The sequence below is a fragment of the Melanerpes formicivorus genome, unplaced genomic scaffold (assembly GCF_026170545.1).
Source record: "Melanerpes formicivorus ecotype bairdi unplaced genomic scaffold, bMelFor1.0.p_v2 SCAF_14, whole genome shotgun sequence".
In the NCBI taxonomy this organism is placed as follows: domain Eukaryota; kingdom Metazoa; phylum Chordata; class Aves; order Piciformes; family Picidae; genus Melanerpes; species Melanerpes formicivorus.
In genome coordinates, this window is record NW_027142366.1 from 11,426,212 (window position 1) to 11,445,788 (window position 19,577).

The following is a 19,577-nucleotide window of genomic DNA, read 5'->3' on the forward strand; positions in this document are numbered from 1 at the left end:
TGATTTCCTGGTGAGCCCTCCCTCTGCAGCCCTGCTTCTGGAGAATTACCTCTGACCAGCTGTGAGACCCTTCACCAGGACATGAGAACCACCACAGGCTGAGCCTTGCAGCTCATTCCCCAAGCTCTGACTGCCCTGAGAGCGCTCTGGTGCTGCCTCCCAAGGAGAGGCTGGCTCAGGCACTGACACCAGCCAGCAAAACCAGAGGGAGCAGTGCTTGAACAGTCAGCCTTCAACAAAAGGCAGAAGATATTGGTTCACTTCCTCCTTTTCTCCAGATTTATGTGGACAAGTAATTGATATTTTATGGGTTGAGCAGAGCTTTCTTGTTTGCCTCAGCAGAAATCCTTGGAGACCTGCTCCACTTCCAACAAATCTGTCAAACACACAAGGCACACTCAGGGACAGGCTGAACACTTGCCTTGTTGAAGGCATCTGACAACATCCATAGGATAATTGCTGCAAAATATTTAACTCCTCTGTTAATTACTGTGGCATCCTGTTCCACTCAGCTAATCCCCTCTTTAATTAGTTTCCTACACACATGTCATCATTCTCTAGAACACTGCCCCTGCAGACTCACAGGCTGCCCAGAAATGCCATTCCCCTGCTTGAAGGAAGGTGAGGATGCCAACCTTTGGAAGCTGATGTAAGCAAGGCAGCTTATAAAGATGATCCAAGGGCTGGAACACCTCTGCTAGGAAAACAGGCTGAGAGAGCTGGAGGAGAGAAGGCTCTGGGAAGAGCTCAGAGCAGTCTTCCAGGATTTGAAGGGGGCTCCAGAACAGCTGGAGAGGGACTTTTGACAACGACTTTTGACAGGGCAAGGGTTAATGGCTTCATACAGGAAGAAGCTGGGCTGAGACTGGACATTAGGATGAAACTCTCCCCTGTGAGGGTGATGAGACACTGGAACTGGCTGCCCAGAGAAGTTTGGAGGCTCCAAGCTTGGGATTGCTCAAAGCCAGGTTGGATGGGACCTTGAGTAATCTGGTTTAGTAGGAGGTGTCCCTGCCCATGTGTCCCCTCTCTGTGCCACACACCTCTTTAGCTATAACACTGCTCCCTTCCCCTGTGCGTGTACCTTGGGCTGCTCCTGAAGCAGCTCCTTGTTCCAGCAGAGCAGCTGTGTGTTAGGCTCAGAAATTCAAAGGTTTGTTGTGTGTGATGGCAACAAGGTAATTCCTCAGCTGAGTGCTCATCTCCCAGCCTTTGTGAAGCACAAAGGGAGACAGACTGGGAGGAGAAGCTGGGGCAGGAGGTCTCACAAGAGCTCCTCAGGTCAGTTAAAAATAACCAACCAACCAACAGGTCCAGAATCAGTTCATGTTGCTTCAGCTTAACTTGGGCTTTCCAGATTAATTCAAGCATCTCCATTTGCTCTCTGTGCTGGTCTGGTAGTAATTAGCTTAAAATATTAACCATAAAAATCAGGGGCTTTATGGGAAGGAGGCTGGAGGGAGAAGAAAGAGCAAGGAAGGGAGAATAGAATAGACCAGGTTGGAAGAGACCTTCAAGATCATCACAACCAACCTATCATCCAACACCACCCAACCAACTAACTCATGCAGCCAAGCACCCTGTCAAGTTTCCTCCTGAAAGCAGCACTAAAATGAAACCATTACAGGCACTTGCCTGTATTCTGATGAAACCAGGAAACCTCACTGCTCCAGACCCAGGCTGAGGGCACCAGACAAGCACCTGGTGAAGAAGCATGAGCAACACTGGAGGCCCAGACAACCACACCCCAGGAACTCCAGCTGTGAAACGACCGAGCTTCCAAGCAGGCTTCAGCTGCACTTAGCCAAAGGTCAGCCCCAACCTCCCAGCCCACACGCCACTACAAACGGCTCTCCAGCTTTAATTCCTGCTTCCCCCTCGAAGCAGAAAGCAGCCCAGGATGTTTATCCTGCTCGGTACAACACAGATTTACTTGAAATTCCACTTGGGATTTGGGAGCTGCAGGCTCAATGCATGCAAACCAAAAAAGCAAAGAGGTATATGCCAACAATTAGCCCAGCAACATGAAAAACCAACTTTCCTTTATATCAAATGGGAATGAAAGGACCCAGGATTGGGTTGGAAGTTACCTCTCCTTTACAGCAACACAAACACCCCATTGAAAACCTACTTAAGCATCACGAGCTGCCACACTTGGCCTGCTCTCTGGGTAAGCCCCAAGGGAGTTAAGTGAGTTCTCGAAGTGGAGACCATGAAGCTCTGACTTCAGCTGACAGGAAAGCTCATCTTTTCAGCATGAGCACATACTTTCAGATCAGCTTTTCACCGAGAGGAGTTTCTGGGGGGGGGGGGAGGGGGAGGGGAAACAGACTAGCAGAAAGGCAGTAAAGAGGCATTTGCATGTTTAGCACAGAGGAGCTGCAGGCAGGGCCTCCCCTGACCGGGTACTGCTTTCTTCCCACAAAAAAAGTCAAGCTAAAGAACTTTAAAGATCTATGGAAATTGGAGGCAATCACAACTACAAGGCTTCTGTTATGCTGCTAAACATTGTCATGGAATCAATAAGGTTGGAAAAGACCCTCAGAGATCATCAAGTCCAACCTGTCACCCAACCCCTCATGGCTACTAAACCATGGCACCAAGTGCCACCTCCAATCCCCTCTTGAACACCTCCAGGGATGGTGACTCCACCACCTCCTTATCTCAGGGGGCACGCTCTCTTAAGCCATTCTAAGTGCGAAAAAGTGGGAGAAACCGATCAAGCAACTCAGTATTAGAAGAGTCAGAAAAGAAACGAAAGTCACCAAACCCTGGAGAGGAAGCGCACAATGCAAATAGCTCTGCGGGGCTCGGGGCGGGGGACGCCCAAGGCGACCCTCCGGCGAGACAGCGCCCAGCTGAGCGGCACCCCACAGCCCCCGGGGACCCTGCTGTCTGACCCTGCGCCTTCAACGCGGCACAGACCTCCAACACAGCGCAGCGTCCCCGCCGCTGCGGAGCGGGGTTGCACAGACGCTCCCTCCACCAGCAGCCCCCGGGGCGCTGCTGAATTCGCTGCAGGAGGGAACCCCAAGGCTGACGAACGGATCAGCCGGGGACCCACGGGCCCGCACCGGGTTTCACACCCGCCCAGGGCTCGCTCCCGGCTCCAAAACCGAGAATGGGAATCGTCCTGTTGCTTTTATTTGTTAATTTCTGACCAACACCGGCCCCGCCGCCTCTCGTCCGTCCCGCCAATCGCTCTCGGAGCTGACAGAAGTCTTTCCTCCCCCGGAGGCCCCGCTCGGGAGAGGGGAGGGCAAGGCCGCCGTGCCCGCTCCCTGCCCCAGCGCCCGGCCGTGATTGCGGACGGCCTCCGCCCGGTCCCCGCTGGCAGCTTCGCAGGGCAAAGCGGAGCGGAGCCGCCGCCCGAGCCCCACCGGGGCCCAGCCAGGCCAGGCAAGGCCGCTCGACCCCGGCCCCGCCGCCCACCTGCCGACGGTCTGGTTGGCCAGCTGCTTCATCCGGTTGAACTGCTTCTTCATGGCGGCGGCCGTTCCCCCGGCCTCCCGCCGGGCTCCCGCTGCTCCGCCGCCACCACCAGCCTGCCGCCCGGGCCCGGCCTCCCGCCACCGCCTCCCTCCTCACGGCCCCGCCCACACCGGAACCCACGGCCGCTTCCGGCCCCATCCACCCCGTCACGTGCCCGCGGGCACAGCGGGCCCCGGAACAGGTGGGGCTGCCGGGACTACGGATGTCCCGCCCAGGGCCTGGATGTCTGCTCTTCGCAGCAACAGGGTGGTGGATCTCGAGATCACGGGGCGCTGCCGCTGCAGCAGCGGTGGCTAGGCCGGGCTCGGTGCGTGAGAGAAGCTGCAGAATCCTCTGCGGCTTCATCGCCGATCATTCCCCCCTGACTACAGCTCCCAGCGGCCCTTGCGGCACGGCGCATTTCCTGGGCGAGGCTGCACGACCTGCGCGCTCTCATTGGTCTCGTTATGAATGGACGAGGGCGTAGACCAGTCGCTGCCGAGCTCTGGCGGGCCGCCCTGCGATGGCTGCCCAATGAGGGGCGGCGGGGGGCGGGCCGCAGAGGCGGTGGCGGCAGCGGCGGGCGGCAGAACCTCGCAGGTTTCCCGGGCCCGGCTTTCACGCCCTCCATGGCGACTGCCGCCCGTGACCCCATCTCCGCTGCTGACCTCGATCAGGCGGATGAGGCGGTCCGGGGTACCTGCGAGGACGCGTCCGTCTGCAAACGGTAGCGGCCTTTGAGGAGGCGGGGAGCGGCAGGGTAGGGTGGGCCGGGCCCCTCCGATGTCTCCCGGTGTACCGCGGCACCGAGCCCTGGCCCTGGAGCGGTGCTGATTGGGGCGAGGGGAGGCAGGGCGGGTGGGGAAGCGGCGAAGTACGGACCGGCTTCCGGGAAGCTCGGCTGGAGGAGAGGGGAGAGAGCCCCTTCCCACGGCTGCTGCCCCGCGGGAAGGCGCTGCCCATGCTTTTTTTCCCTGTACTGAGCCCTGGAGCTGGAAAGGCTGGCTGGCCGGGGAAACACACAGAGCTGTGCAGGAAGAGAGTATGCGAGAATAAACTCCGAACCCTGCTTAGAGTTCCCCTTGGAGAGGGCGGGTGTTGGGTCTGAAGGTGCTTTTTATTTGGACCCTCAGCCTGAGCCCTCAGGCCGGCCAGAAACTTCCCAGCTCCTCTCTTCAGTACCTGCCCAGCTTCCAGCTGAGGGTTTGCTGGTAGCATGCAGTGATCCCTGGAACTGTACTGATAGGTGGGATCAGAAACTTCAGTAAGAATTGATGTCTTAGGAGGAAGGCAATTATAAATCGAGAGAATTCAAAGCTCTTTTCCTTGATTGCCTCCAAAGGATGGGTGCTGAGTTTCATTGCCCTGTGGTGCACAGGCCTGAGTTTTACTTCTGTTGTTGCTTCCTTGTGTTCTCCTCCTGTTGGTGGTGCAGCAGCAAACTGATGGGTGGTCGAGTTTCCCTTTACCAATCCATTGTAAAGCTAGGAAGTTCTGCTGGCTGTGTTAAAGTGAGCTCTGGGAGTGAGGGCAAACAGCTCTCAGCGTGGGTGATGTGTGGTGTGCCTGCTGGGGCTGTCTGGGGAGCCTCAGACAGAATTCTTCTGTTTGCTGGGTCCTCAAGGAGGAAATCTTTGAGATTAAGGTCTTCCCTTTCAGAAATGCATCAAAGAGTGCAGAGGCCATTACAGATGGGCTTGTTTAATATGGCTAGAGCCTCTTTTTTTACTAGACTAGCTAGAACTTCTTTAATGAAATAGTTCCACACACCCAAAAGGGTTTTCAGGCTCTGTCTGCATGTGTGCAGCAGGTTAGAGAGAGCCCTTCTCAGCTGTGCAGCTTTTGGGCTAAATCTTGGTGGCCTTAGATCATAATGCTCTTCTTTTTTTCCCCTCTGCTGGACAGGTTTGCTGTAAGTGTTGGCTACTGGAAGGACCCTTACATCCAGTATTTTGTGAGGCAAGCCAAAGAAAGAAAAGCACCTGAAATTAACAGAGGCAAGTTGGCATCTGAATGAGGGCAGTGCAAAAGGGTTCTTAATGGGTCTTGAAGAGTGTCTGACACCTTCCATGCACTGAGTGTTGTGGAATGTAGGAGTAAAAGGATTGGAGAAGATTTCACAGAATCCCAGCATGCTGGGGGGTGGAAGGGACCTCTGGAGATCATCCATTCCAAGCCCCCTGCTAAAGCAGGGCACCCACAGCAGCTTGCCCAGGATCACAATGGCCAGGGGGGGTTGGGAGCTCTCCAGACGAGGAGACTCCACAACCTCTCTGGGCAGCCTGCTCCAGGCCTCCAGCACCCTCACACCAAAGAAGTTTCTCCTCCTGTTGAGATGGAACCTCCTGGGTTCCAGTTTGTGCCTGTTGCCTCTTGTGTCACTGAGCACCACTGACAGGAGCCTGGCCCCAGCCTCTTGTCCTCTTGCATTTATCTCTTGCTGAGCATTGATCAGGTTCCCTCTGGGGCTGCTCTTCTCCAGGCTAAAAAGCCTCGAGTCCCTCAGCTTTTCTTCACAAGAGAGATGTTCCAGTCCCCCTAACCATCTTTGTAGCCCTTTGCTGTACACTCTCCAGCAAATCCCTGTCCTCCTTGAACTGGGGAGCCCAGAACTGGACCAAATGCTTCAGCTGTGGCCTCACCAGGGCAGAGCAGAGGGGGTGGAGAACCTCCCTTGAGCTGCTGGCCACACAATAATCTTATTGACTTCTTCAAAGCAGTAATTCCATCATGTGTCTCATCTTTCACATGCTGTTCTATAAACCAAAACTCTGATCCTTTCCTTCCTGCATGCTGAATGGGATGTCTGTGCTTGAAGAAATCTCTACAGGACAGCAGGGTACAGCAGCTCTGCTCTCTGCAGAGGTGTGTGCACACACACACACCAGCTAGAGTTAATTGTGCTTGGCTGGAGGGGAAACTTGGCTAAAACTTTGCTTTATGCAAGAAATCCTCTTTAATCACATTTTGTTAGTGTCCTGCTTTTGCTGGGACAGAATCTTAGCTGTGGGCTGCAGCAGTGTGGAGTCAGACAGGGCAGCTGCCCCAGGCTGGCTATAGGTGAATCCCATCCCATACATTTCATGCTCATTGTAAAGGGGGAAGTTTGTTGAGGGTGGAGGAGTCTTCTCCTTGGCCCTTGCCTTAGAATCATAGAATTGTTGAGGATGGAAGAGGCCTTTGGGCTCATCAAGTCCAACCACTTGCCTAGAGCTCACAGTCCCACCCCTGCTGCTAAGCTCCCACTGCTGAACCACCACCCTCAGCGCCACCCCTGTGCCTCTTGAAATACCTCTTGCTCACCTGCTCCTGAGGATGCTTCCCCCCCACCCCCAATGCATGCTTAGGTGCCTTGAAAAAGCAAATTATTCTTCCTAAGAAACTCCAGTTTTGAAAATAGGCAAAGACTTTCCAGTTACCTAAAAAAATCCTAGTGAGTATTAGGCTGAACATGAGCCAGCAGTGTGCCCAGGTGGCCAGGAAGGCCAATGGCATCCTGGCCTGCATCAGGAGCAGTGTGGCCAGCAGGAGCAGGGAGGTCATTGTGCCCTTGTACTCAGCACTGGTTAGGCCACACCTTGAGTCTTGTGTCCAGCTCTGGGCTCCTCAGTTTAGGAAAGATGTTGAGGTGCTGGAAGGTGTCCAGAGAAGGGCAACAAAGCTGGGGAGGGGTTTGGAGCACAGCCCTGTGAGGAGAGGCTGAGGGAGCTGGGGTTGCTTAGCCTGGAGAAGAGGAGGCTCAAGGGAGACCTTCTTGCTGTCTACAACTCCCTGAAGGGAGGTTGTAGGCAGGTGGGGGTTGGTCTCTTCTGCCAGGCAAGCAGCACCAGAACAAGAGGACACAGTCTCAAGCTGTGCCAGGGGAGGTTTAGGCTGGATGTTAGGAGAAAGTTCTTCCCAGAGAGAGTTGTTGGCCATTGGAATGTGCTACTCAGGGAGGTGGTGGAGTCCCCATCCCTGGAGGTGTTTAGGAAGAGGCTGGATGGGGATGCTTGGTGCCATGGTTTAGTTGATCAGATGGTGTTGGGTGATAGGTTGGACTCAGTGATCTCAAAGGTCTTTTCCATTCCATTCCATTCCATTCCATTCCATTCCATTCCATTCCATTCCAAACATTAAATATTGCATGAAAATCACACTTAAAGCCAAACCTGTTGTTGTTGGCAGGCTACTATGCTCGTGTTCATGGAGTCAGTTACCTGATCAAAGCTTTTCTAAAGAAGACAGAATGCAACTGCCAGATTGTCAATCTTGGTGCTGGCATGGACACCCTGTTCTGGAGGTTAAAGGTAAGGAGGGCTGAGGGCAAGCAGCTGAAGGCAAATATGTGCATTGCTGGAAGCACTCCTCTGTGAAGGGGTGCCTGAGGCTGCCCTGCCTCACTCCTCAGCTTGCTTAGGATGAGTTCAGGCACCTGAAAGCTCAGTGAAGGAGGGGCTGTGGTTTCACTGCCTTTCCCCTTCCCCAAAATATGTGACAGACAGAATTTAGATTTGGAATCATAGAATCATTTGGTTGGAAAAGATCTTTAAGATGGAGTCCAACCATGCTCTACCTCTGCCAAGGCTGGTGCTAACCCATGTCCCTCAGCACCACAGCTCTGCCTCTTTGAAACACCTCTGGGCATGTGGGTTCAACCATCTCCCTGGGTGGCCTGTTCCACTTTGTGAGAACCCTTTCAGAACAGCCAAGAAGTTCCTTCTGATGTCCAACCTAAAGCTGCCCAGGTGCAATTTTAGGCCATTTCCTCTCTGCCACTTCCTGGGGGAAGAGACTGACCCCAGCCTGGCTCCAGCCTCCATCCTTGTCTCACATGAAGCTGACCTCTAGTGGACTTCAGGAGCCTGAACTCCCAAGTTTTGCTGTTCTCTTTAAGCCTTGAGATTCCATTTGGGTTTTTTAATCCTATTTTGAAATGGGAATAAAGTACCAAGGGTAAGGTGGTAGAGGCTGGGTTGACACATCCCCCTGAGTAAATTTATCTCTGTGTCTGTCTGTCTGCATGGGTACAGGTTCAGGTTATTCAGGTGTTACATGATAGCATCATTGGGAGCACACCTCTAACTCACCTTGTCTTCTCATTAACATTTACACTTGTAGATTTGGTTTCAGGAAGAATCACAGAGTCACAGAGTGCCAGGGGTTGGAAGGGACCTCCAGACACCATCCAGTCCAATCCCCCTGCCACAGCAGCATCACCCAGGGCAGGTCACCCAGGAACACAGCCAGGCAGGTTTTGAAAGTCTCCAGAGAAGGAGACTCCACAGGCTCTCTGGGCAGCCTGCTCCAGGGCTCCAGCACCCTCACAGTGAGAAGCCCTTTGCTTCTGTTCACATGGAACCTCCTCTGCTCCAGCCTGCACCCATTGACCCTTGTCTTGTCACTGGACATCACTGAGCACAGCCTGGCTCCATCCTCCCAACACTGCCCTGCACATCTTTATACCCATGAGTGAGGACACCCCTCAGGCTCCTCTGCTCCAAGCTAAAGAGCCCCAGCTCCCTCAGAATGTCCTCACAAGGGAGATGTTCCACTGCCTTCAGCATCTCTGTGGCTCTGTGCTGGACTCTCTCAAGCAGTTCCCTGAGATCCTTCTTGAGTTGAGGTGCCCAGAAGTGGACATAATATTCCAGATGTGACCTCACCATGGCAGAGTAGAGGGAGAGGAGAACCTCTCCTGCCCTACTCAGCACTCCTCTTCTAATCCACCCCAGGATGCAGTTGTCCTTGTGCACAGGGGCACACTGTTGGCTTGTGGGTGTCCTGCTGTCCACCAGGACCCCCAGGTCCTTTTACCCAGAGCTGCTGTCCAGCAGATCAGCCCCAAACCTATGCTGGTCCATGGGGTTGTTCTTTCCCAGACTCCAGACTCTACCCTTGGCCTTGTTGGATTTCATTCAGTTTCTTCCTGTCCAGTGCTGGCTGAATGGCAGCACAGCCTGAGGGCTGTCAGCCACAAGAAAGCCAAGGGAGGTCAGCTGCATTTTGCCTGCTCACAATTCAGTGGATGTCAGTCAGTGGATGGGGAAAAAAGAAGGGATATTTTTTGAGCTGTGAAGCTTTTTCTCTTCCCTGCACTCCTGTGGCAGCTGTTAATGCACAGTTTTAGTAACTGCCCTGTCACAGTGATTTAAAAAGCTTAATGGGGCCTGTAATTCCACTTCTTTCTTCTTATAAAGAGCAGGTGTGGTGCAAATAACAGAGGGAGCTTCAGACCAAATTAACCAAGAGCCTCAGTCTTCTGCCTCCTGATTCAGAAGGGATTCTCAGCTCTTCAGAGGTTGAGCAGCTTGAACTAGCTGCACATAACCATCACAAAAGGATTGCTGCAGAGGGAGAGACTTGGTACAGCTCAGGGTGTCAGTAACATCAGCAAGGTGTCCCTGCCTATGGGGGTGATCATTAAGGTCCCTTTTCAACCCCAACCCTTCCATGATTCTGTGAAGTAAAGAGGTTTTTCCCTGCTTTTGTGGTTGGGGGACATTGGGTGCTTGTAGGCTGCCTCTGGGCTTGAGGACAGACTGGAATGTGGTCTCCTTCTGGGTGAACCTGCACACCTCAGCTGGGGTCAGTTTTGGGCCCCTCTCTCCAAGAAGGACATTGAGGAGCTGGAGCAGGTCCAGAGAAGGGCAATAAAGCTGGTGAAGGGTCTGGAGAACAGGGCTGGTGAGGAGCAGCTGAGGGAACTGAGGTTGTGTAGTTTGGAGAAGAGGAGGCTGAGGGGAGACCTCATTGCTCTCTACAGCTCCCTGAATGGAGGTTGGAGCCAGGTGGGGGTTGGTCTCTTCCCCCAGGTTACAAACAATAGGATAAGAGGAAATGGCCTCAGGTTGCCCCTGAGGAGGTTTAGGTTGCACTTAAGGAACAATTTCTTCACCTTGAGAGTTGTCAAGGCCTGGCCCAGGCTGCCCAGGCCAGTGGTGGAGTCCCCATCCCTGCAGGGATTTGAAAGCCATGGGGAAGTGGTGCTGAGGGCTGTGGCAGTGCTGGGTTGGACTCCACTATCTGTGCTGAGGGCTATGGCAGTGGTGGGTTAAGGGCTGGACTCCACTATCTCAAAGGTCTCTTCCAACTCAAACCACTCTGTTTCTATGAGATGTCCTCAATTCCTTTGTGAGAAGGTGGCACTGAAGATGGGAGGGAAATGTCATCAGTTTCCTGTTGCTGTGCTCCCCTAGGTCCTGCTAATGTATTTGTGAGTGGTCTAGTGCCTTGGATTGCTGCATCACATGAGCTGTGAGCCCATTTCCTTGTGCCTAGAGGGTATTCTCATGTCTCAGAGCTGCTTTGGGTCTTACCTGGGCTGTAGGATGCATGCCAGCGTGAGCTACAATCAACCCCTTCAGACTTAGGGTTCTGTCTTCTCATCAGGTGCATGTGAGACTTGAATGTCCCTAACTCTGGGGTCTTGCTCCACTTCTCAGGATGAAAATCTCCTCCCCAAGAAATATTTTGAAGTGGATTTCCCAATGATAGTTGCACGAAAGATCCATCACATCAAGTAAGTGGAAGGCCTGTGGTTGGCTGTGGGCAGCTGGCCAGAGCTGAGCAGCAGATCCTGAACTGCAAGCTGCAGCTCTGTCATCTCTCTCCTGAGGAGCTTCTCTTCCTCTGGGGCTTGGAGTAAAGGGTTCATCATGTAGGCAGTTGTACATAGAATCCTGGAATGGTTTGGGTTGGAAGGGACCTCCAAAGGTCATCTAGTCCAGCCCCCTGCAGTCAGCAGGGACTCCCTTCACTAGAGCAGGTTGCTCAGAGCCTTGTGCCTGACTTCAGAGATCACCAGGGATGGGGTGAGAGAGGTGATTTTGCCCCTCTGCTCTGGTCACACCTCACCTGGAGCATTGCATCCAACTCTGGAGCCCTCAACACAGCAAGGACATGGACCTGCTGGAGGTGATTAGGGGCTGGAGCACCTCTATGGGGACAAGCTGAGGGAGCTGTGGTTGTGCACCCTGGAGAAGAGAAGGCTCTGGGGAGACCTTGGAGCAGCCTTCCAGTAACTGAGGGGGGCTACAAGAAGGCTGCAGAGGGACTGTTTGCAAAGGCCTGCAGGGACAGCAGGAGGGACAGTGCTTTGAAATGAGAGCAGAGCAGACTTAGATTGGATGTGAGGAACAAGTTCTGCACCATGAGGGTGCTGGAAGACTGCAGCAGGTTGCCCTGGGAGGGAATAACTGTCCAGCTGTTCCAAGTTGGAGAAGCTGACATGTGGGGGCTGCAGGGAGGCAATCAGGCTTAATGGAAGCCTCACAATGATTAGAGGCCATTTAGTCTTTCAGTTGGAGAGGTAGGAGAGCTGGTACTGGACATGAATATCCTGTTGGACTGCATGAGGCTTCTAGAGGATCTTTGGAGAGAGTGTCTGGATAGCTCTTCAAAGATCACCTTTGGAGAAGAGAAGGCTCCGAGGTGACCTAATTGTGGCCTTCCAGTATCTGAAGGGGGCTACAGGAAGGCTGGGGAAGGACTTCTCAGGATCTCAGGTAGTGATAGGACTAGGGGCAATGGAATGAAGCTGGAGGTGGGGAGATTCAGGCTGGATGTGAGGAGGAAGTTCTTCACCCTGAGAGTGGTGAAACCCTGGAATGGGTTGTCCAGGGAGGTGGTTGAGGCCCCATCCCAGGCTGGATGAGGCTCTGGCCAGGCTGATCTAGTGTGGGGTGTCCCTGCCCATGGCAGGGGGGTTGGAACTAGATGATCCTTGTGGTCCCTTCCAACCCTGACTGATCCTATGATGATACTCCAGGCTGAAGAGTCCTGGGCTGTGAAGCTCAGCTGCGACTCCAAGTCTGCCTTGCAAAGGTTTTGGTTTCCAGTAGAGGGCAGAGGAATTCTCTGCTCTGCTTCTCAGCACACACACACACACACACACACACACACACACACACACACACACACACACAATCTCTGTGTTAAATGAAATGTAAGCCACACTGCTAAAGGAGCTCAACTGCTCAGAGATGCTTCTTCCTTCTTCCCACAGATCCAAACCTCCCCTGTCAAAACCAATTATGGAATCCCATTCAGGGGACTCTCTTCTAATAGGTGAGTCATCTGCAGAAGCAGCCAGCAATGTACTGCAGCACTTTGAAAACTTTTTCTGATCATTTTGTTCTGCTATGTGGGCAGGCTTTTAATGCTTGAAATGCTGTTTGGACAGAGAATTGAGAGGGAAAAGAGGCTTTTTTGGTTTGCTTGGTATATTTTCCTCTTACAGGCTCCTGCCCATTTGTTCTGTGTCATGTTAGAAATTGGCTGCTTCTCCTGAAGTGGTTTTTCTTCTACCAGAAAGTTGGTGGGGTTTTGGGGTTGGGTTTTTTTTTTGGTGGGTTTTTTTTTCCTTCTCAATTACAGAAAAGGGGAAAAATGCTGCTGAGCAGTCAGCTGCCCTGGCTCCAGGTAGCTGTGCAGGAGGCTTGTTAGGAGCACGACAGAAGCACAGGCTCACAGGTTGGGAAGGGTTGGAAGCGAGCTCCAGAGATCCTCCAGTCCAATCCCCCTGCCAGAGCAGGAGCACCTAGGGCAGGTCACACACTCAGCTGCTCAAGGCTTCATCCAGTCTGGCTTTGAACACCCCCCCAGGGAGAAGGCAACCACAGCCTCTCTGGGCAGCCTGTCCAGACTCTTAGTACCCTCACACTGAAGAACTTCTTCCTAAGATCCAGTCTAACCCTGCTCTCCCTTAGCTTCAAACCATTCCCCCTTGTCCTGTCTCTAGACACCCTCCAGCCTGCCTGTAGGATCCCTTCAGTGTTGGAAGGCAGCTCTAAGGGCCCCCTGGAGTCTTCTGTTCTCCAAGCTGAACAACCCCAGCTCCCTCAGCCTGGCCTCATAGCAGAGGTGCTTCAGCCCTTGGATCATCCTTGTGGCCTCCTCTGGACTCAGTCCAACAGCTCTGTGTCCTTATGCTGGGGACAGCAGAACTGGATGCAGCATTTGAGGTGCCATTTAAATGACAGAACTCTCCACTGTGCATTTAGAGCTCAGAAGATGACAGCCCCACCTCAGCAAAAGGGCTCCTGAGTGCTGCTGCTGTGTTTCAGCTGGGAGACCTTCTAGCAGAGCTCCTGTGTGCCCTGGGATGTGCTGCAGAAGCACTGTCAGCAGCATCAGTGCCAGGTCAGTCAGAGGGGTTTGGGTGTTGCTGAGCAGCTGTAGGCACCTCATGTGCAGCCAGATAGCTGCAGGGGCAGCTCACTGCAGCAGTGTCTTGTAATCAAAACTGCTAATTAGCAAGTCAGAGCAGTCAAGAGCAATTAAAGTGTTGCTGGGTGAAGGTGCTGGGCTGTCTTGTTCCTCTGAAGCTCTTTCTCTTCTTCAGAGCAGCAGTTTTGCTGTGATCAGGCTGCTGTAGGCTCTGCTCTACTGAGATCTTTGGGGTTTAGGACAAGGTCCAGGACCTTGGAGAGAGGATCAGAGAATGGTTTGGGTTAGAAGGGATCTTAAAGATCTGAGACTGAGAGACCTGGGGCTGGTCAGCCTGGAGAAGAGAAGGGTAAGAGGGGATTTGATCAATGGCAGTAACTATCTGAGGGGTGCATGTCAAGGTGAAGGTGCCAGGCTCTTTTCAGTGGTGCCCAGTGACAGGCCAAGGGACAATGGATACAAGCTGGAGCACAGGAGATTCCACCTGGAGATGAGAAACTTCTTTGGTGTGAGGGGATCAGAGCCCTGGAGCAGGCTGCCCAGGGAGGTTGTGGAGTTTCCTTCTCAGGGAGCATTGCTGTGTGCTTCCCCAGCACCTGCCTCTTCTTCAGCCACCACTGTGAGTGAAGGAAACCACCCTGCTCTCAGCACCCTTGGCCACCCTCTCCAGCTCTCCTGTAGTCCCTTCAGGTACTGAGAGGCTGCTCTAAGGTGTCCCTGCAGCCTTCTCTTCTCTAGGTTGAATAACCCCAACTCTCTTGGCCTGTCCCCATCAGGGAGTTTCTCCAGCCCTCTGATCATCTTCGTGGCCTTGTCTGGATCCACTCTAACAGTTCCATGTCCTTCTTGTGCTGGGGGCAGCAGAAGTGGCTGCAGTGCTGCAGGTGTGGTCTCAAGAGAGCAGAGCAGAGAGGCAGAATCCCCTCCCTGTCCTGCTGCTCTCACTCCTTTTGATGCAGTCCAGCACACAGCTGCCTTCTGGGCTGCCAGTGACCATGGCTGGCTCATGGGGAGTTTGCCATCAACTGACAGCCCCAAGTTCCTCAAAGCCTCACCCAGCCTGGCCTTGGACACTTCCAGAGATGAGGCCTTGGCAGGGGGGCTTGGACTGGAGGTCCCTTCCAACCCCTAAGGTTCTGTGATTCTGTGATCCAGTTCCACACCCCCTGCCACGGCCAGGAACACCTCTTACTAGTCCAGATTCCTCAAGAATTTATTTAGAATTTATTTAGAATAAACCAGGTTGGAAGAGACCTTCAAGATCATCGTGTCCAACCCTTCAACCAACCCAACCCACCCAAACAGCTAACCCATGGCACCAAGCACCCCATCCAGTCTCCTCCTGAACACCTCCAGTGACGGCGACTCATCCAGTCTGGCCTTCAGCACCTCTGAGCTTGGAGCCTCCACAACTTTTCTGGGCAACCTGTTCCAGTGCCTCCCCACCCTCCTGGGGAAGAGTTTTCCCTCCATGTCCAATCTTAGCCCAGCTGCTTCCAGTTTGAAGCCCTGACCTCTGGTCCTGGCACTCCCTGCCTTTGCCAGAGGTCCCTCTTGTGGCATCTCTGTGGGTTTCAGCCTTTCTTTTCCTTACATGTGCTTTGATTGCTGGCCCATTGCTGAGCCAATGTTTTCATCCAGCTATTTATGATAATAACCAGATCTTGTTTGCAGGCAGCAATCAGCAGCCAGCAGCTCAGCATTCACATGTGAGGCACTAACTATTTTTTTCCACCCATATGCATCACTCTCTATTAATCCACAGCCAATTTATCACCAAGTCACTAATTCCACAAGATCCTTCTATAGATCTTCACCACTCTGAAGACTTTGGACTTGCCAACAAGCTGCCACTTACCAACCACTCTGTTTTCCCAATCATCCCATGGTGTTGAAGAGCAACATATCTTCAAGCACAGATCTTCAGCTCTCTCCATGGTGAAAATTGACAACATATGCCCACCCTCCATCCCCAGCTCTTGGTCCATATGAGAGCCATTCCTTCTCCCAACAGCCATGAGATTTCTTTGGCACACTTGGGTGAGGGACACTGTCAAAGAAGAGCTTTGAAATTCCAGCACTTTATCAACTGAATCATGGAAGAGTTTGGGTTGGAAGGGACCTCCAAAGGGCCTCCAGTCCAACCCTCCTGCAGCCAGCAGAGACTTCCTTCACTAGAGCAGGTTCCTCAGAGCCTTGTCCAGCCTGACCATGAGGCCTTCAGGCCTCAATGACCTCCCTGGGCCACGCAGTTTGTGATGAAAACTTCTGACTTGAAGTCTGAAGGAAAGATATGAAAGGGGAGTTGGACCTAGATGATCCTTAAGGTCCCTTCCAACCCAAACCATTGTGGGATTTCAGCTCCATCTCTGCTCCTCCTTTGATATTGTGTGCACATAACCACCTGTAGCACATGAGACACCACATCCCAGCAGTGTCCTGTCTGCAGACCATGGTTACAGCCACTGTGAGTGAAGTTGGACGTGTTAAACCCTGCAGGCTCTGCTCTTTGCAGGAGCAAAGCACCAGCCAGCCCACAAATCACCCCCAGAGTGGGATCAAAAGCTGAAAGCCAAGAACAAGCTGTGGATGCCTCATCCCTGGAAGTGTCCAAGACCAGGCTGGGTGAGGCTTTGAGGAACTTGGGGTTGTCAGTTGATGGCAAACTCCCCATGAGCCAGCCATGGTCACTGGCAGCCCAGAAGGCAGCTGTGTGCTGGACTGCATCAAAAGGAGTGAGAGCAGCAGGACAGGGAGGGGATTCTGCCTCTCAGCTCTGCTCTCTTGAGACCACACCTGCAGCACTGCAGCCACTTCTGCTGCCCCCAGCACAAGAAGGACATGGAACTGTTAGAGAGGATCCAGACAAGGCCATGAAGATGATCAGAGGGCTGGAGAAACTCCCTGATGGGGACAGGCCAAGAGAGTTGGGGTTATTCAACCTAGAGAAGAGAAGGCTGCAGGGACACCTTAGAGCAGCCTTTCAGTACCTGAAGGGACTACAGGAGAGCTGGAGAGGGTGGCCAGGGTGCTGAGAGCAGGGTGGTTTCCTTCACCTCACAGTGGTGGCTGAAGAAGAGGCAGGTGCTGGGGAAGCCTCTTCTCAGAGGAGTGTTGGCTTGGATGGATTGAAGCTCAGGGAGGGGAGGCTTGGACTGGAGATTAGGAAGAAATTCTTGACAGTGGGGGTGGGGAGACACTGGGACAGGTTGCCCAGGGAGGCTGTGGATGCTCCCTGCCTGGAGGTGTTGAAGGCCAGGCTGGATGAAGCCTTGAAGAGCCAGGGCTGGTGGGAGGTGTCCCTGCCCATGGCAGGGGGCTGGAACTGGGTGAGCTCTGAGGTCTCCTCCAACCCAGACGCTTCTGTGATTCAAAGAAAACCCCCCAAAAATAACCCTCCCATGTTCTCCCCCTAAGACTTCCAGTTGAAAGCTTTGATCAGAAGTGTTGAGCTCTATGAATTCTGGAGATCCTTCCTGAGGAGCTTTCAGATCTATTTAAAATGGTCAATTTTTAGCAGTTGTATGAGCTCGTGCCCGCGGCGTGTGCGGCTCGGCTGGGTACTCTCTGTGCTCCTGTTTGCCAACAACCATCAATGGAGAGTGGAGGGAAGTTGGCAAGGAAATGTGTGGAGGAACAAGAACATTCTGTTTGAATGGACCAAAGGAGGAGAAGCAGGCAGCCTGGCTGCTGGAAATGGAATGGAAAGGCTCTGAAGAGAGGAGGACAAATCCATTCCTCAGCAGCTCTCCTGTGATAGGGTGGAGTGGTGAATTTGCCAGAGCAGGGTCAGTGCTCAGACCTGGTGACCTCAAGTGTCTTTTCCAACCTGCATGATGATTCTGTGCTGTTAACTTCCACCTCTGATGTTTGCACTACTTTAGAATAGAGTAGAATTAACCAGGTTGGAAGAGACCTTTGAGATCATCGAGTCCAACCTAGCACCCAGCACCATCTGATCAACTAAACCATGGCACCAAGCACCCCATCCAGTCTCCTCCTAAACACCTCCAGGGATGGGGACTCCACCACCTCCCTGGGCAGCACATTCCCATGGCCAATCATTCTTTCTGGGAAGAACTTCTTCCTAACATCCAGTCTAAACCTCCCCTGGCACAGCTTGAGACTGTGTCCTCTTGTTCTGGTGCTGCTTGCCTGGGAGAAGAGACCAATCCCCACCTGGCTACAACCTCCCTTCAGGGAGTTGTAGACAGCAAGAAGGTCTCCTCTGTTCTTGGATCACTTCAAGCTTGTTGTAGTAGCTTCCTGGTTATCCCAAAGGTGCTGGGATGTCCAGGGCAGGGAAGCTGGACAAGAAGCTTGCAGCAGTTCCCTGCTGAGTGTGGGGAGTGAGGTTGGCTGCACTGCAGCTCTGGCCAGCAAACCAATCACCACAGAAATCCTTCCCTCTGGCTGGTGGGGGTTTGTGTGGGGCTTTTACTGCTGCCATTATCATGGCCTTGATATAATAACTTAAATAGAAGGGTGTGGGAAGTAGTAAAGCTATTACAGAACATGCACATGGAAAGGAGCCTTGACTCAAAATGTTGAATCATTTGCCACACAACTTCTTTTTCTTTTTTTTTCCACTTCTTGGTTGGTTGTTGCTTTTGTGGAGTTTTTTTCCCCCCCCTCCCTGGTTCCTGTAGCTGTTGCAAAATGTAGCTGAAAAGCATTTTCAGACCCTTGCTCACTCCCCAATGAACTGGGGAGACATCTTCCAGGATGTTTCAGCACTGCTTCATTTAGTAGCAATTGGTTTCTGTCTCTTTTGTTTTTTTCTCCTTCCCCCCAGGTTTTATTCCTTCTCCTGCAGTGGCCACCCCCACTCCTTTCATCCCACCTGGCTGCTCTTTCTCTCTTCACTTAGCTCTTTGGAGGGCTACAAAGATGCTGAGGGGACTGGAACATCTCTGTGAGGAGGAGATGTTGAGAGAATTGGGGCTGTTTAGTCTGGAGGAGAGCAGCCTGAGAAGGGGGGAGCTCGTCAATGCTGATCAATACTTCAGGGGTCTGAGTGCTGGGTTCTACACATTGGCCACAGCAACTCCATGCAGTGCTACAGGCTGGGGTCAGAGTGGCTGGGGAGCAGCCAGGCAGAGAGGGACCTGGGAGTGCTGATTGATAGCAGGCTGAACATGAGCCTGCAGTGTGCCCAGGCGACCAAGAAGGCCAATGGCATCCTGGCCTGCATTAGGAACAGTGTGGCCAGCAGGAGCAGGGAAGTCATTCTGCCGCTGTACACTGGACTGGTTAGGCCACACCTTGAGTCCTGTGTCTAGTTCTGGGCCCCTCAGGTTAGGAAAGATGTTGAGGTGCTGGAAGGTGTCCAGAGAAGGGCAACAAAGCTGGGGAGGGGTCTGGAGCACAGCCCTGTGAGGAGAGGCTGAGGGAGCTGGGGTTGCTTAGCCTGGAGAAGAGGAGGCTCAGGGGAGACCTTCTTGCTGTCTACAGCTACCTGAAGGGAGGTTGTAGGCAGGTGGGGGTTGGTCTCTTCTGCCAGGCAAGCAGCACCAGAACAAGAGGACACAGTCTCAAGCTGTGCCAGGGTAGGTTTAGGCTGGATGTTAGGAAGAAGTTCTTCATAGAAAGAGAGATTGGCCATGGGAATGTGCTGCCCAGAGAGGTGGTGGAGTCCCCATCCCTGGAGGTGTTTAGGCAGAGACTGGATGGGGAGCTTGGTGCCATGGTTGAGTTGATCAGATGGTGCTGGGTGCTAAGTTGGACTTGATGATCTCAAAGGTCTTTTCCAACCTGGTTAATTCTAATTCTAAGGGTGGGTGGCAGGAGGATGGGACCAGGCTTCCTTCAGTGGTGCCCAGTGCCAGGACAAGGGGCAATGGGCACAAACTGGAACATCAGAAGTTCCACTTAAACAGGAGGAGGAACTTCTGTAATTTAAGGTTGCTGGAGCCCTGGAGCAGGCTGCCCACGGAGATGATGGAGTCTGATATCCC

The 19,577-nt window shown here is 53.1% G+C and overlaps 2 protein-coding genes across 9 annotated transcripts in view; one reads left to right on the forward strand and one right to left on the reverse strand.

Annotated features, from left to right (window-relative positions):
* Window positions 1-3,581, reverse strand: part of ARHGAP17 (Rho GTPase activating protein 17) — a 62,611-nt gene extending 59,030 nt beyond the window's left edge. For all 7 annotated transcript variants that reach the window (XM_068147027.1, XM_068147026.1, XM_068147022.1 and 4 more), the window contains exon 1: window positions 3,433-3,581. In XM_068147027.1, the coding sequence (XP_068003128.1) occupies window positions 3,433-3,485 (53 nt within the window). In that variant the 5' untranslated portion in view covers window positions 3,486-3,581. The remainder of the gene's footprint in view (window positions 1-3,432) is intronic.
* Window positions 3,582-3,695: 114 nt separating this feature from the next.
* LCMT1 (leucine carboxyl methyltransferase 1) overlaps window positions 3,696-19,577 on the forward strand; it is a 32,033-nt gene continuing 16,151 nt past the window's right edge. The window contains exons 1-5 of one of the 2 annotated variants that reach the window (XM_068147403.1): window positions 3,696-3,799; window positions 5,377-5,468; window positions 7,639-7,760; window positions 10,896-10,972; window positions 12,458-12,519. In XM_068147403.1, coding sequence (XP_068003504.1) covers window positions 7,734-7,760; window positions 10,896-10,972; window positions 12,458-12,519 — 166 coding nt within the window. In that variant the 5' untranslated portion in view covers window positions 3,696-3,799; window positions 5,377-5,468; window positions 7,639-7,733. Of the gene's footprint in view, window positions 3,800-4,047; window positions 4,199-5,376; window positions 5,469-7,638; window positions 7,761-10,895; window positions 10,973-12,457; window positions 12,520-19,577 lie in introns of those variants that run through there. The other variant, XM_068147402.1, reaches the window with a different exon arrangement.